General features: G+C 42.2%; 1 protein-coding gene across 2 annotated transcripts; it reads left to right on the forward strand.

The window, feature by feature from the left end:
* The first annotated feature begins 679 nt into the window (after positions 1 to 679).
* On the forward strand, positions 680 to 15,191 carry ARF1 (ADP ribosylation factor 1). Of its 2 annotated transcripts, none has more exons than XM_064505651.1 (5): positions 680 to 847; positions 10,842 to 11,020; positions 11,562 to 11,672; positions 12,362 to 12,486; positions 13,615 to 15,191. In XM_064505651.1, the coding sequence occupies exons 2-5, from the start codon at positions 10,873 to 10,875 to the stop codon at positions 13,774 to 13,776; spliced, it is 546 nt and encodes a 181-aa protein (XP_064361721.1). In that variant the 5' UTR covers positions 680 to 847; positions 10,842 to 10,872; the 3' UTR covers positions 13,777 to 15,191. The 2 variants fall into 2 exon arrangements, with proteins under 2 accessions (XP_064361721.1, XP_025951919.1); XM_026096134.2 differs by lacking the exon at positions 680 to 847 and adding an exon at positions 1,203 to 1,369.
* The last annotated feature ends 692 nt before the right edge of the window (positions 15,192 to 15,883 follow it).

Genomic DNA, 15,883 nt, shown 5'->3' on the forward strand with positions numbered 1-15,883 from the left:
CGAGGGGTGCCTGCAACCCCAAATAGCCTGCCATGGGGCAATGCAGCATGGTGCATGCAAGCTCCCACGAGGGGTGCAGGCATCCCCACACAGCACAATGCTGCATGATGCATGCAACCCCCACAAGGGGTGCATGCACCCCCAAATAGAGTGATGCAGCTCAATGCTGCATAGTGCATGCAAGCCCCCATGGGGGGTGCATGCACCCCCACGAAGCATAATGCTTTATGGCACAGGCAGGCCCCAATAAGGGGGGCATGCACCCCCAAATAGCCTGGCACAAGGTACTGCTGCATGGTGCATGCAAGCTCAGTGAGGGGTGCCTGCACCCCCAAATAGCCTCACACAGTGCAATGCTGCATGGTGCATGCGAGCGCCCACGAGGGGTGCCTGCACCCCCAAATAGCCTGCCACGGGGCAATGCCGCATGCATGCACGCGCACCGCCCACGCGCGGCCCCGCGCCCACGCGCCAGCCCCGCCCCGCCGGGCGGCGGCGCGCGCCACATCCGCTCTGGGGGGGGGGGGGGGGGGGGGGGGGGGGGGGGGGGAGAAGAGAGGGAGGGGCGTGGCCTCCCGCCAGGGCCCGCCCCTTTGCAGCGCCCCGGCGCCCCCTCCCCCGGGCTTCGCGCGAAGCCCCGCCCCCTCGGCGGCGGGCCCCGCCTCCCGCTCGCCCTCCTCGGTTACCCGTGGTGCCGCGCGCGGGGCTGGCACTGACGTGGCCGCCGAGCGCCGCCATCTTGTGTGCCTGGGCGGAGAGAGGCTGAGCGGCGGCAGGGGGGAGCCGGCTCCGAGCGGGACCGCCCGAGCACAGCCAGACCCACTGCCCGGGGCAGCAGCCGACGCCGGTAGGTCGCCGCCGTCCTCCCCTCAGCCCGCGGCCCCTTCCCCACCCCGGCGGAGGGGGGAGGGGAGCCGCGGCGGGGCGTGAGGCGCCGCGGCCTGGGCGCTGAGGAGGCGGCGGGGCCTTGCGGGCCCGGCCCGGGCGCTGTCGGCCCCCGCTCGGCGGCGGGCGGGCGGGGGGTTGGGGAGCCGCCGCAGCCGCAGCCAGGCCGCAGTGCGGGCGGCGGGGAGCCGCGGGCCCGGCGAGACGGGGAGGGGGGGGGGAGGCTCCAGCTCTGCGCCAGGCCCCGGCGCCGCTCCCCCTGCCGGAGAGATGAGGCGGGATGCGGCGGGATGGGCCTCGGCGCCCGCCCCGAGCTCCCCCGTTCCGGCCTGCCCCGCCCGAGAGCGGGGAGAGGTTTCCTGCGCTTCCTCCTCGGTGGCCCGGCAGGGGAGGTGAAGCTCGGGGGAAGCTCCTAAGAGAGGTTATTTGGCCAATAAATCTCTAACTGCCGCGTCGGGCTTCGTGCTGGGCTGGGAGGGTGAAGGTAAGTTGATTTTTAGCTTGGAACAAACTCTGACGTCCATTGCTTGGGTTTGGTGATCCAGAAGGTCAATTTTCCTTGGCGTAGTAGGTCCCAGTGGAAGCATTTTACACTGTGGCCAGAAGTACTGTGTCTTGCCTCTGTGAGTAATTAACATGATACTTCATGGGCTGATATCCCCTATCTGCTCAAGTGATGGGCTAACTATGCAAGCCTCTTCGCGGAGGAATCCGTTTGCACCGATCGAATGTGACTAAAACTCTCCCAGGTCATAAAACTGCCTAAATGCTGTGTTTGACCTTGTTGCTCTGCTGCGAGGTTCCTGCCAAACCAAATTCCACAGGTTGATTAGAGTTGTGTCCAGAGACTTGTTTTGAAATGTAGTTTTGTCAATAGCTAAAATGCGAACTATTTATGTAACACTTTGAACTTTGTTTTGTAAGTGATAAGTCTTACAACACCCCTCTGAAGAATATTCTGCTAACCTTATTTTTCAGGCAAAGAAATGAAGTTGAAGTGAATTGTCCAAGGTCATTTGGCAATGCAGTTATTACTATTTTTACTACTGATTTGAAGAACTTCTGGGGGAGGGAAAGGGGGAACCTTCTCCAGCTGAACTGAGGATTGTTTCTTGGCTTTTCCTTATGAAATTTGTGATGAAATTGTCAGTGTAAGTACTTGTAATCTTACAGCTACAGAAAGCAAGAGATTCTCTGAAACCTACATTTAGGAGGCTGGTATGATGCCACTTATTTCCTCTATTAAAAACACATGTCTGCAGTGCTCGAGAACCCTGTTGGACTACTTTCTCAATTGTGCTAATTACATTGGGTGAAAGGGGAAGCCTACCTCGCTTGAACCTCTTAAACTCTTTGCTTGCCAAGTTTGTTCTCCCTTCTACTGTGCCAGAGCATCAGGAGTAAAAATGGCTCAAGCAGATGTCACTTCTACTCTGAACAGCCCTTACTGCTGTGATAGTTTATGATAGACATAATAATTGCAGGATCATACCTTAAGAACGTGGAATGGGGTTAGGATGTGAATGTCTGAACACAGCGTTCCGAATGTAAATCGGTCCCTGCTGCAGCGTTTGCTGAATTTTGGAGTTTGTCTAGTTGTGAAATACAACCCAAATCTGAAAAGGGAGTGGGCAAAAGTGGTGCATTCTTGACCGGTGCACGCAATTCCTTGTGTGCATTAGTCATGCTTGCCAAGTGAGGGGCAGGACTAGAGTTACAGTTGTTTCAAGGCAAACAAAGTGGGCGGGGGGGGGAGGAGGAGAAGGGTTGGATTTTGGTCCTCCTCTTAACTGGCCAAACTATTTTGTGCTCCAGTTACACCTGACTGAAAACCTGCTTTAAGTAGTAGTGTTCATACATCACATGAGCTATTGGTTACATTAATTGGTGAGAGAAGGAAAAACTCAAATACAGGCTCCAGCTGTATTTGTCGGGTTGAAGTTAAAGTATCTTGCTTTAAAAGCAAAAGGTCAGTTTGGAAAAACTGCTGAGATGTGCAAAGACTTTCAAGCTAGGATTCTTACAGACTTAAACAGCCTTCACACACACTTTATCTTGAGTTCCTTACAGTGGATAGACTTTGTAAACATAAGAGAAATATTTTAGAAATCTGTTGAAAGTTTTGCTGCTGAAATGCTATGGAGCTTGTATCACAGCTAGTGCTGTTCTCAGCCCCCATTCCCTTTCTTTAACTGATGAGTAAAGAAGTTTAGAACCAGCTTCCTACTACAGCAGCTGTTTTTTCTGTGTTATTCAGCACTTTTTTCTTTCTGCTTGCAAGTATCCAATTTTATTTCTTGTTTCTAGCCCATGCAAACATTGATGGACTGTGGTACTACTTCTGCTGATTTTCTCATTCTAATAAGACTCTGAGGTTTAATATAGCTCTTATTCATATGCTGATTATCTAGTATATAATAAATAGCTAGTCGTAGGTTCTGCTTTGACATTTTCCCCAAACCAAAAACCAACTTTATCACTGAGGCACTCATGCAAGTTCTTCCCATTTCTACTAAGAGTGTAAATGTTGACTTACTCTTCAGTTAGTGAGAATGAATTGCAGGTATTTGGCTTAAAATTTAAGTTTTTAAAAGTTGTGAATAGTTTGGCCTCAAACTGTACAGGGCTTGTCTGAAAACAGATGCTTTGTGATGAGCAGTTCCATGGTAGTAAGAATATCCACCATTTAACAGGTGCAGATGTAGCTGCCATGAAAACTTAGGTGTCACAGTTTTATTGTCAGCACCAATTCTTTTTCTGAGCAGTTGCAGACAGTCTGCAGGGAAGTGATGGATGTGCTTTATCTAAAAATGTGAACAGTGGCTTCTGTACTTTTCCACCTGCCAGCCTGTCTTTTAAATAAAATATTTTGGGGACCAGATGTGTTTTTTTGTTCCTCTGTGTTAGTTTGAATGTTTTCCAGTTATGCATGGTGGTATATGACTGCTTTAAATGGCTAGAGATTTTGCTGTGAAACACAAGTAGCTTGCTTCCCCTACCTCAAGGTGAGAGTAAGATGATAAATCTGATTTGGTTTTTGAATACCAAGTTAAGCAGCCTGCCCTCTTGTCTTTGCTAGACATTGGTATTTTCTTTTTCTGCCCAGTATTTTAGGAGTGACTTTTTGTGGTGTAGGCCCTCATTAGGTAGAGGTGGATAACCTGGGAAACAGTGCATCACTCCAAAGGAAACTTTCCCTCTTTTGTGTTCTTTTGCCCTTGTTCTGAGCTTGCAAATGGAAATATTTTCTGTTTTCCTGCCAGTCTGATCCCCATGTTCTCAAAAGAATCTTACAGCATTTGGAAAGTACTATATATATGGGTAATTTGTATAAACAGCAAGATGTTCAACCTACTTAGGTTGAATGAAGATGCTACCTAAGGAACAGCTCTGTGTTGGATTTTCTTTGCTGAGTTTCTCACTTTTGATTGACTTGTTCTCCATTTGACCTGAATGTGCAGTGTGTGTTTAGATGCTTTTTAGTCAGTAGTCGCAAGCTTTAGGTGGCCAAATCCATCTAAATGCCTCTGGATGGGAGTACAACTATATAGCTTTAATTTTTTTTTACATGACACTTCAAATCAGCACTTTATTTTCTCTAATCTTCTCTAAAAGACAAATGCATGGTGAGGTTGTCATTTAAGACATCGGTTTCATTTCAGACATGGCACAAGCACCTCCACTGTGACATGGAGAAAATTGCTGCAGTGATTGGTGTTAAGCACTTAACATTCCCCTGGTTTTAACAGATATGACTGAAAAAGTGGGGGCTTACGAGTGATGACAAGCTCTGAGAAAGAGGTTTCGAGGTAGCCTTTATTACGATGGCATTTAATCCTCAAATAATCCCATGTTGATGAAGGAACCTATAGCATACTTGTTAGCTACTCTTAACTTTTTGCACTTACCTATGCTTAATGACTTGCAGTATGGTCTCAGGTAACTCAAATGAAAATTAAGTTAATTCCAATGTTAAGGCCTCCAAGTTAAAGGGCTTGTTGATATTTAGTCATCTTTCATTGAGGTTATCAGATTTGGAAGGCCAGAGAACAACTTGTAAAAATAGTTGAATATTTCTGTATGTACAGTAATGTATCGGGCCACCATAGCTGTATAAAAAGTGTTTTGATCAAGAGCTTTTTTCAAAACTTGCTGTAGCAGCACATTTTAATCTGCAAAGAAATTACTTCAAGCTCAAAAGAATGCAGCTGTATTTAACCATCTCTGCCTGCTGAGTGGTGTTGTGAAATGGTCCTAGATTAATACTAAAATTTCTGTAGTGTTTTATCCTTGTTGGATCAGTTCTCACATTTGCTTCTAAATCGGTCTTTAAATAGTAAAGAACAAGCTGCTGAGTTAGATTTGCATTCAAGTTTAATTTTTTTTGTCTCCTCTTGCACGTTACTCCAAAAGCAGTTGTTAAATTTGGGAGAGAGGGTTTTTTTTAATCCATCTTCTTTACTCATGGGCTTGGTGATCTTTTGTATATAATATTTTGCTTTTTCTGTTTATGATATCCTCACATGCTTTGCTTTTAACTTAAAATCTTCCAGAATGCCATAAAGTAGAAATGCAATGCAGGCTGACTGGCACTGAATGACTAAATTCCAAATGAATGTTTCTGTTAAATACCAGATTGATTAATTCTTGTTTTCCTGTGACTGATAACCAGTTTAAGTGTTAATATCAGTTTAGGATCTGTATGTTTGGGTTTTAATTGCGTTAGTGGTGGAGTTAATGCTTAGGCCAATGTAGAACAGATTTTACTCTCTTCTAAACAGATCTGCTTTTGATAGTAAGTCAGTTGTCTTCATAAGCACACCAGCTTTATTTACTGTAGATATCTAAGCAACTGGAACAAGCTATAGTAAATGTTCAGTAGAGCAGTAACATGTAATTGCAGCTGTAACATGGAGCTATCAGGAAAAAGATTTTTGTTAAACCTGTATCTGAAATACCACTCTTTACTGATAGGTTTTTCAGCTTTTGCTTTAGCATTGATGTTTTGATTAATTAGAACTGTAATGCTGTATGTCTCTGGGTTAGTCTCTCCTTGAAGTAGGCATTTAAATAAAAAGGTATGAAACTCCTAATGGAGATCTGATAGTTCCCAAAGTCAACAAATGCCTTCTGTACTTCTGTATCTTGGAGTAAATAGTGAAGAGTAGGCAGGCAATTAAGCTTTTTCTGTTGTTCTTAATTGCTGTTGGTGTTCATCCGCTATAGAGAACAGATTGACAAAATGATTGTGCCCAGCAACTTTTGTTATACCGCTTTGAAAAATACTACTCAGAACTTGTACTATGGAAGCCTTATGTGGTAAGTGCTGATATGTAGAAGTGAAAGAAATTTTTTTTATAGTGCAGGAATAATTTGTCCAATTAGGTAATGCATATGGCATCTCCTACCTCAGCCTCTGATTTCATCCGCTATGGTGCGTTTAGAGAAGTGGTATAACACTGAGCGAAACCATGGCATTTGCTGCAACTCTTGCCTCAGTGAATGTGACTTGTCCTCAAAAAGAAGTCTTCCAGAGGTGCAAAATTAAGATTGAGATTTCAAGTTGCAGCTGTACCTTCTTTAATATGCTGCACACCCTTCTGGTCATGTATCTGCGGTATAGCTTGCTCACTAACAGTTCAGCCATGGAGTGTGGAAATCAAGAAGCATAGTTGACTTCTGAAGATAAGCAGAGTGCATGAAATGACATTGACATGCATTAAGGCATGGTTAACTACAAACTGCTACGAAAGATTAGACATTGAATTATCTTTAGTCTTGAGATACTCCTCAGCTTTTTTTCTGACCATCGATAATGAATAGAAGCAAGTTCTAATTCAATTGCTGTATCACTTCAGCAGACACCGCAGACTGATCACTGCTGCAGACTGTTCATCCATTTTTAGCTCTCATCACACTGAGGCTTTCTGGAAAAGGCTGCCTGTACTCCTAATTGCTTATCTAAATGTATCACTTACTAGAAAATAGGCTGCTGAAAATGCTTTGTTTCCTGAAACAAAACTGCAGTCTTATCCAGTGAATCTCTTTCTCACTGTTTACCAATGACACAGTTTATCTTAACTGAACCTGCCTAACAGGTTTTTACAGCTGTGCAGGTCTTGAGGAGGAGTGGAATATGTTAAGGTGTGCTTCAGTGCTTGGATTGGCAGGAAGAAACAAAACTCACAAAGATGGTGGTTCTATTTTGGCATGGTTTGGGCTTGGTGAGTAGTGATGGGCTTCCCTTTTTAGAAACTGAATTCACAGTGAGGGTGCCACAGACTACCGGTTGCAGCAGTGCAGTCACTGCTGCTCATTCCCTTTCGTACGCAGAGTCTTTTGGCTTAGATGCCTCTTTTGAAGATGTGCGGAAGTAGTATAAACAACTCATAAGCTGTAGTCTTTTCATGTTTTCAGACTTTTTTTGAACTTGCTAGGCCTCTAAAACTATCAATTTACCAGCTACTGACAACGTTTAATCTGAGCTAAGGAAAATAAAGTTATGCTTCAGTATAGAATATAGGTAGCGTATTGGCAAATCTTGATATAGACAGGACCGCAAATGTTGAAGGTGCCTGAAAAGCAACTGGGTTGGCTGGTGAACCTAGGTGTCTTAAATCTCCCTGTGTTTTCGGTGTGTTCATGGAGTCCAACTAATTGACTGAAATGAGAATTAAACTAAGCAGAGTCTGCACTGAAGTACACTAGAAGTAATCGCATGATCTCTCAGCTGAGTTGTATTAGCGGATGGTAATGAAGTCATGGGAAGCAGTTCTGAACTGTGGCAGTGGTTTCCAGTGTGACAGGGTCTACATTGTTTGAGAGCATGACTGGTCAAAAAAGCAGAGATCTGACTACTGGAGATAATTGGTTGCTGTTCTTATAATGATGTGGCTGAGGATTTTTATTAATGCTGAGGAATGAATTCAAGGTGCTTATGTTTAGGGTAATACAAAGTAGCCAAATACTGGCAGGGACAGTGTAGTGAGAGGAGTGCAATATAGAAAAATACATAGGAATAAGTATGTGATTGTATATCCCACCATCTCATCACAAATGTGAACGAGTCTGTAAAGGGCTGTCAGATGGATAGACTGATTCTTCCTTTTCTGTGACCATAGGAGAACTTGATTGTTGGCCACTGTTTAGAGGACGTTGCTGCTGATGTTGAAGACAGAGGCCTTCTCTTTTGCCCCAGCAGCATCCAAGAAGTGTTCTGGTGGGAACCGCAACAGCTTGTGGGAGTTCTGCAGATGGGTTTCGCGTAACAGTATTTCTCTTTTTTAGGAAATAATGATATTGCTACTTTCTAGTGAACATCTAAACATGCTTTTTATATACATACATATATATAAAAATATCTGTGAGACATTTCTATTCTCTATTTTAAAAAAGACTTTCTGGATTGTTGTATACCTTAGAGTACTAAAGTAGCTGCAGAAAAGGTTTGGATAGTAACTGCATAGGGAACAAGAAGGAAATGGAGAAAGTTCTTCAGCCTATCTTCACTTCTCATTCTTCACAGAAAATCAAACTTAAGGAGGATGAGTGCCATGAAAGTAGCTGAGTAATATGCTTTGGTGGTGGGGGACAGACTTGACCTAGGAATGGTTGGTTACCAAGAGAGTAAGGGCCTAATGGGATTCACTAAGATTATTGGCAAGTGTAAGCAACTTGTGAGGCCCAGAATGTGACTTTGGCAAGGGGCGGAAAGATGTCGTGAATGTAAAAACAAAGATTAAGTTGTGTTACTAGATTACAGCTGTTGATCTTGAGCATGTAATATCCTAACCTGTTACTCTCTTAAACATTCAGAAACTAAAAAAAACCCCATTCATTTGCAGGGCCTTACAAATTTGTCTAACTAAAGAAGTTCTTAAACTCATTTTGGAGGGTTATAACAGCTGTGGTAACAGATAGCAGTTCAAACCCAAATACTGCTTTTCAGATGAAGTAGAAAATAGAGGCAGCGTGAACAGCCAGACAAAGGAGAGCTTTATAGCCTGCCTCCCCTCCAGCCCAGTAAGAGTTGCTGTTGACTGCTGAGGAGTGAGATTTCCTGCTGTCTGAAAGAGTGATTTCGTTAAATAGGGACTCTAGTAGAAATGCCTTCTCTACTTTCTAATTAACTTTTCTGTTTATACAGCTTTCATATATTCAACTGGCAGCTGAGTATTCATGGTTATGCTTCAGAAATATGAAGGAAATGGTGACATAATAGAACTTGTAAACCTTTTGTTTGGTTTTAATCCATAGATTGCCCTGTCTGGCTCATAGAGGAGCCAGCTTAGTTTTAAAGTTTCAAGCTTATCAAATTTCAATCATGTAAAACAAATGCATCTTGGACTTCAGTTTCCCAGTGAGTCGACGTGGTATGTTTGATGTCATCCAGGAACTTTGGAGTGTACTGTGAACTTAACTGTGAAGCTGCCTCTGCAGAGACATGTGACTCTTAGTGTTACAGTGCTGAACTTTTGAGTTAAAAATTGTTTCGAGCAGAACTTCCTGGGAACAGCAGAACTGTTTAGATCTGTGTTGAATGAGGAAGCCAAATTTCATACATTCCTACCATCGGGCTAAATAGAGCAGAGCAAGATTTTTCGTCTGTGGTGCAGTGATTAAACTTTCAGTTCAAAACGTGTTTTAGTTGTCTTAAATTGCGCTGTAAAGCAAATTTCGAGTTTGAATTCTGCTTCAGGCTTACAACTTCATTGTGAAGTGCCAAATGACTTCAAGATATGATTCAAATTTAATATTGCACTTTAAGTTATATGACTTGGTTGACAGGAAGCCCAACCCCAGAATGTTGCATCCTGACTGTGTATGTTCCCACTATCTTAGACTTGTTTTTTCAGTTGGACTCAGGCTCTTCTTTTCAAACTTATCTGAGACTTTCTGGATAAAGCAGTAGTAAAGGTGTGAATTGTCACTAGTGCCATGTAACATCTCCATCTCTGCTTTGCTGTAAAGCTTTAAGGCTACTTTATATATAAAACTTTCATGTCTTGTAGTAGCAGAATAATGTTTCTCATGGTGGTGTGTAGCTCTGCTGTAAATGGCATAGTGGTAAGCTTAAAAATTTAAAAAGCTGTGGAAATAAGTAGCAGTGGATCCCATTCCAAGGGCACAGTGTGTGTTCTGTAACTGCAGAAATCAAGAGGCAACTTCCTCAGTTCCTAAAACAGGAAGCTCCAGATATTTTTAATCATTTATGAGCATCCCAACTGAATAGCTTACAGTGAGCAAAGACGCATTCATTTCTAAGCCTGACTCTATTAATATAATTATTAATTTTTGATGATTGAGCTTCAGTAAACATTGACTTGCTTTCTAGAGAAGGTCTTCAATGTTAATGAAGCTAATATTGCTTTGCGTTTACACTGTGCTGGCAGGCCACTTCCTAAGGGTTGAAGAGGAAGGAAACTGTTCTGAGTAGGAGAGAATTCAAGCTGTGTTTTGAATTTCCTCCTCTTTATTCCTCAGTACGGCCCAAAGGAAAAACTATCAGTGCACTAAGCGACAATGACATGAGTTTAAACTTTTTTTAAGCTCAAGTTCAAACTTTTTTTTAACTGTAGGTCAACTAGAAAAAGATATTTTAGAGTAACACCTTAGGCAGTAGATAAAATTACGTCAGAGCAATAGGGGGCAAAGTACCTGAAGCAGTCGCTTGCATCATTTGTGGTTTGCTTCTGCCACAAATAAGTCTGAGAATAGTATTTGGTACTAAAAACTCTGAAAGAGTGTTTAAAAGCTTTAAAGCACTCAGAACCACTTTTTACTTGGGTAAGTTTTGGCTTATTTGTTGATGTTTGTATTGCTTCAGTATGGGAAGAACTGTGTGCTATGAGTCTGGATGCCTAAAGAGTTTATATTCTTCTGGTTTATTGGTGGCTGATTTGGTGGTCAGAGCACAGCTGGTTTTAACTGTATGATACTGTGATCTCTTTCTCTAGACTTATTGGCCAGTGAGAACATATCTCAACCATGGGAAATATTTTTGCTAACCTCTTCAAAGGCCTTTTTGGCAAAAAAGAAATGCGTATTCTAATGGTTGGTCTGGATGCTGCGGGAAAGACTACTATTTTGTACAAACTTAAACTTGGTGAAATAGTAACTACTATTCCTACTATAGGTAAGATTTTTTCATTTATATAAAACTGCTTGCTTGGAGATGTGAGTCCTGTTGTTTGCAGCAGTACCTTAACTGCCACGCTGTTGGTTTAAGTGACTTAGTGCTGCACCCTGATGTGCCAGTCAGTACCAGCATCCACTAAAGCTGTGTCATGAAGACAGCGCAGCCAGATCTAAAGGCATGGGAAGAGATTAAATGACTGCTTTTTCCTATATTCCCTCTCTTCAGTTGGTTGTGGAACAACCCTTTATGGGCTGCGGAAGGGCAGTCACCCTAATTTTGTTAAGAATTTTGGGGCATCAGGTAGTTCAGACTGAAAAAATGGAGGGTGGCTCATCTGAGAACTGGGTGGTCAGAAACATAGATTCCAGAGAATCGGTGTTTGTTTGCTCTGAGGTCTTGTGTAAGATTCAGCTTCTTTTAAACATTTAAATTTCAAGATAATGTTTTCAGTGATGAGAGTATGAGCATGACTTGGAAAATACAGTAGGTGGAAGGCCAGCTATACCTAACTGAGGTTTTGCCACAATTTTTATTCTAGGTTTCAATGTGGAAACAGTAGAATACAAGAACATTAGCTTCACAGTGTGGGACGTAGGTGGCCAGGATAAGATCAGACCACTCTGGCGCCATTACTTCCAGAATACACAAGGTGAGTCTTTGCACTTAACTTTTTATATTCTGGTAATTTATGATTCATTTTTTTAATGCCCCTATGTGGATAGTCTTGATGTTTTCTTGGGAAAAAAATGTTTATTATAACAGTGTGTGTGTGTGTGTGCTGGGCTGGCTGTTATATTAAGCCTAGTGCAGGTTCAAAGAGGAGTGAAAAGAAATCTAGAAACCAGTCTTCCTTGTCCATCTGAGGCAGAGTTCAGAATTCTGCTTTTCCTGTGAAAGCAGTGCAGCTCCTCTGCCTTTATTTCAAAGCAGAGTCTTTTAGTACCTGTCATTTCCTACAAACTTACCAGGCCTTTGAACTGAGGACATGTCACCTCTTCCACTGGTATGCCTTTATAATGTGTAATACAGATGTATTAGAGTCCTGTCATAGGAGTTCGAGTTGCTGCTCCTTGAAAATATGGAGTGGTTATGTAAATTAAATGTACAAGTTCCAAAAATTGCAAATGCAAGCAAACTACTCACTTCCTCCAGCTCTCAGCACAAGCTGGCTGCTTCTCTCAGACATGAAATTACAACAGGATGAAAATTGTGCTTTTTTGCCACATACTGTTTTGCGTTATTTTCTCTTCAAAGCTTAAGTTCTGACTTCTGGAACTATGATATTGCTTGTAAGTAACTTTTGGTGTTCTCTGGTTCTGACTGTTTGCTTATTTCTAGGTTTGATTTTTGTGGTTGACAGTAATGACAGAGAACGAGTGAATGAGGCCAGAGAAGAGCTTATGAGAATGTTGGCAGAAGATGAGCTTAGAGATGCCGTGTTATTAGTGTTTGCGAACAAACAGGTATGCCCAAGCAAGGTGTCTTTGTGTAAGAGCTCTTTAAACACACTGCGTATTTGCTGTTGAACTTGATGTGAAAGTCTCCAGCATAATAGGTATGCTCTCAGTAAATGTCCATTAATCTCTGGGCTTGTTGTCTTCAACAGCACCTAAATTGCCCTGTTCTCATTTGGAAAGTGCCTCTTCAAAACAGCGTTTCCCATATTCTCAGTCTTAGTGAAGAATTCTACCAGTTTGGCATTAGGTTGGCTTAGTTCCGGTGTTGTTCCTGCCTAAGCTTTCTCCAGACAGAAAAGAAGCCCAGAATGCCCAAAACTGGAACTTCCCTAATCCTGCAGTGAGGGTACTTGAGAGCACAGCTTGTGTTGGCAGAAAAAGGGAGTTGACTTCCGATATACTCCCATTGAACTGTGAGCTGTAGTCTTCTAGACCACACAGCTGGGACTTTGCCTTTTATTTTTTATTTAAAAAAAAAAAAAAAAGCTTGGTAGGTTAAACCCAAATGTTGTGAGCCTTAAATACAACTAAGTAAACTTCAGTTATGCAGAAGTTAATAGCATTCTGCTTCATCAGTTTTGCAGGCTCTGAAAGGTAAAGAAGTCATAAGTCTTTCCTAGTAGCAGGAAAAGTGAACTATAAACAGAAGCACTGCTGAGTACTCAGCTGAGTGTGACTTCATGATAAAAGTTTAGCTTGAACTTAAATCATAAAACTGCAGTGGCAGAAAGCATTTCCTGAATGGAAAGTGAATGAAAACAGCCCTTGAATTGTAAGCAGTTTTGGGTCAACAGTGAGTGGCATGATGACTTAATCCAAACATTAGCTGCCTAACTTCTGTTTTCTTAAGAGAAATAGCCCATGATACAACCAGCAATGGGTGATCATGCTTTCAATCTTTGGCGGCTTTTGTCAGTATAGGGGAAATAGCTTGAATACAAAAGTAATCTACTGAGTTTCTCCAAAACAAAAAGCTTGAATCCAAAAGTAGCCTACTGAGTTCCTCTGAAGGAGAAACTCTGAAAGCTCTTATCTTTTTTAATGGGTTTGAAGCTGATGATTAGAATTGTTTAGGAAGGCAGGCATTTCTCCTCGACTAGTAGGAGAGAAAGTAACTCTGCTTACTTCCCTCAGGACCTGCCGAATGCCATGAATGCAGCAGAAATCACAGACAAACTCGGACTGCATTCTCTTCGTCACAGGAACTGGTATATCCAGGCGACCTGTGCCACTAGCGGAGACGGTCTCTATGAAGGACTGGACTGGTTGTCCAATCAGCTCCGAAACCAGAAATGAAACCATAAACCTTCCTCTTCCCTCTTTTTCCACCCCTCCCTCTTATTTCCTCCTATTCGCCCTTCGCTTTACTCTAATGTGGCAAACTGTGCTACTTTGTGGTATTGAGTGCCGGAAGCTGTTTTCATTTCTTTTGTCACAGTATATATTGCACCATGCTGTAAATGTGGCAAATACAAGCCTGAAAACAGTTAGGTTTCTTATTTAATGTAAATAGTTTTTGTTTCCAATGAGGCAGTTTCTGGTACTCCTATGCAATATTACTCAGCTTTTTTATTGTAAAGAATCAACTCACTGTTTAGTACTTGGAAGGGATTTAAGTGGATTAACATAAGGGTTGCCAGTGGTCATTGTGCAGTAGAGCTGAATACTATCTCTGTTGGGTTGTGAGATCTGTGAGATCCATTTTGGTGGTTGGTTTTTAACCTGAATTCTGTATTTTTTTAAATAGTCAAGGAAAAGTAAAAACACTTGAACATACAAGTATGTTTGACATAGCTTCTGCTGTTCTAACTCTAATACGGTGACTTTTAATTCTTTCGAATTGGTGAAGCAATGATTGACACCAAATTAGCTTCATAGGGTTAAAGTACAGATTACAACTGGTAGATCTCTGGTTCTTTGTGTAGCTCTCATAGTATGTGCTCATATTTGTTCATACTTGTTAAAAGATTTGTCAGAGCTGGTTTAGATGAGCTTTCGGACTCATCCTAAACATCTGACTTTTGGTTCAGGTGAGGTTTATCACTTCCATTGAACTTGAATAATTTCTGGAAGTCACATTTTTAGCCTGTTGTATTTGTCTAAAGTGTTTTGTACTTTTCTTGTGTGTAAACCACTCCAGAAGGCAAACCTTTCCACAGAAAGCACAGCCTGTACTAGTCCTAAGCTCTATAGTCAGAAAGTACTGTACTTAAGTAAAAATTGCCATGAAAAACACCAAACATCTATGTATAGTGTCTAGGAAAAAAAGCATGAGAGTTTGGAGAGTCATTCCACTCTAGAAGTACTCAATCCCATTTTGGAACAATCCCATATCTGTATATGTGTGAAAACCCTTGGCATCCCTCATACTGCAAGGTTCAGATTTGCCATCAGAAAAAGACCTCTTTACTTTTCTTTTGTATTTTGATAAACACTGAAGAAGCTGGAGCTGTTAAACTTTAACTTGAGGAACTATCAGAACTGGTTTATTTAGTGTTGTGGAAACCTTTATTGCTTTCAATACACAATTAGTAATCAACTGTTTTGTATACTTGTTTTCAGTTTTCATTTCGACAAACAAGCACTGTAATTAAAGCTATTAGAATAAAATCTCTTAACTATTTCATGTTTTTTATGCCTTGCTGTTCATTTGATCATCTTGGCAGAATCATAATGAAATACTTGTTGAATAAAAAGTTTCATGAAACTTGCACTGGTATCATGTGGTTTTGTATCATCTTTGTGCAGTACTGTGTGGGGGCTTTTTTTTTTTAATTAAAGACTAACACAATGCAAATCTAGCCAGTGTTTTGCCACATTGGAATTTGCATGAAAACTTAGGCACATCTTTGGTATTTTTCAGAGAATGCATGGTGCCTAGTTTGGTTATTGCAGGTGGAGAGCTGGGTACCAGCAGCTGGTAACTAAACTACCTTTGCCATTTCTTTTTCCCTTCAGCAGCCCAGTCCAGCTCTGGCTTGGGGACAAAACTCTACTGTTGGCTGATGGTCTTGCCTTCTCTTCAGTCAGCTGCAGCTTTTTGTTACTGATTGTAAAGCTCTAGCTGCTGCACTGCTGATGCTGTGTTTCCTTGAGTTTCAGCTGATTCACCTCTTTCACAGGTTGGAAACCTACAGAATGAAAGGTGTTATGCAGGTTAAGGGACAGCACTCCCACATGGGCCTTTCATGTGGGTAATTACCAAAGAGGACTTCACCTGGGCCAGTGAGGAGATGGGTGCATGGTTCTCCAGTCCTAGACTGACCTGGCACCCAGTTTCTCAGAGATGAGTGAGAAACAGCTGAGCACCTTTGAGGATTTGGGTGCATCTCCCAGCTTCTCACTTGCTCAGTGGATGCTACACTTTGTCACCCACCGCATTTCTATCTTCCCTCTAAACATC

This window comes from Dromaius novaehollandiae, chromosome 2, assembly GCF_036370855.1.
Source record: "Dromaius novaehollandiae isolate bDroNov1 chromosome 2, bDroNov1.hap1, whole genome shotgun sequence".
Lineage (NCBI taxonomy): Eukaryota > Metazoa > Chordata > Aves > Casuariiformes > Dromaiidae > Dromaius > Dromaius novaehollandiae.

What these genes read in the sequence shown, in the direction of transcription:
- ARF1 (XM_064505651.1), top strand. Translation starts at nt 10,873, where the DNA reads ATGGGAAATATTTTTGCTAACCTCTTCAAAGGCCTTTTTGGCAAAAAA. An exon ending in TTACTTCCAGAATACACAAG is followed by an intron (nt 11,673 to 12,361) that starts GTGAGTCTTTGC and finishes GCTTATTTCTAG; the next exon opens with GTTTGATTTTTGTGGTTGAC. An exon ending in TAGTGTTTGCGAACAAACAG is followed by an intron (nt 12,487 to 13,614) that starts GTATGCCCAAGC and finishes TACTTCCCTCAG; the next exon opens with GACCTGCCGAATGCCATGAA.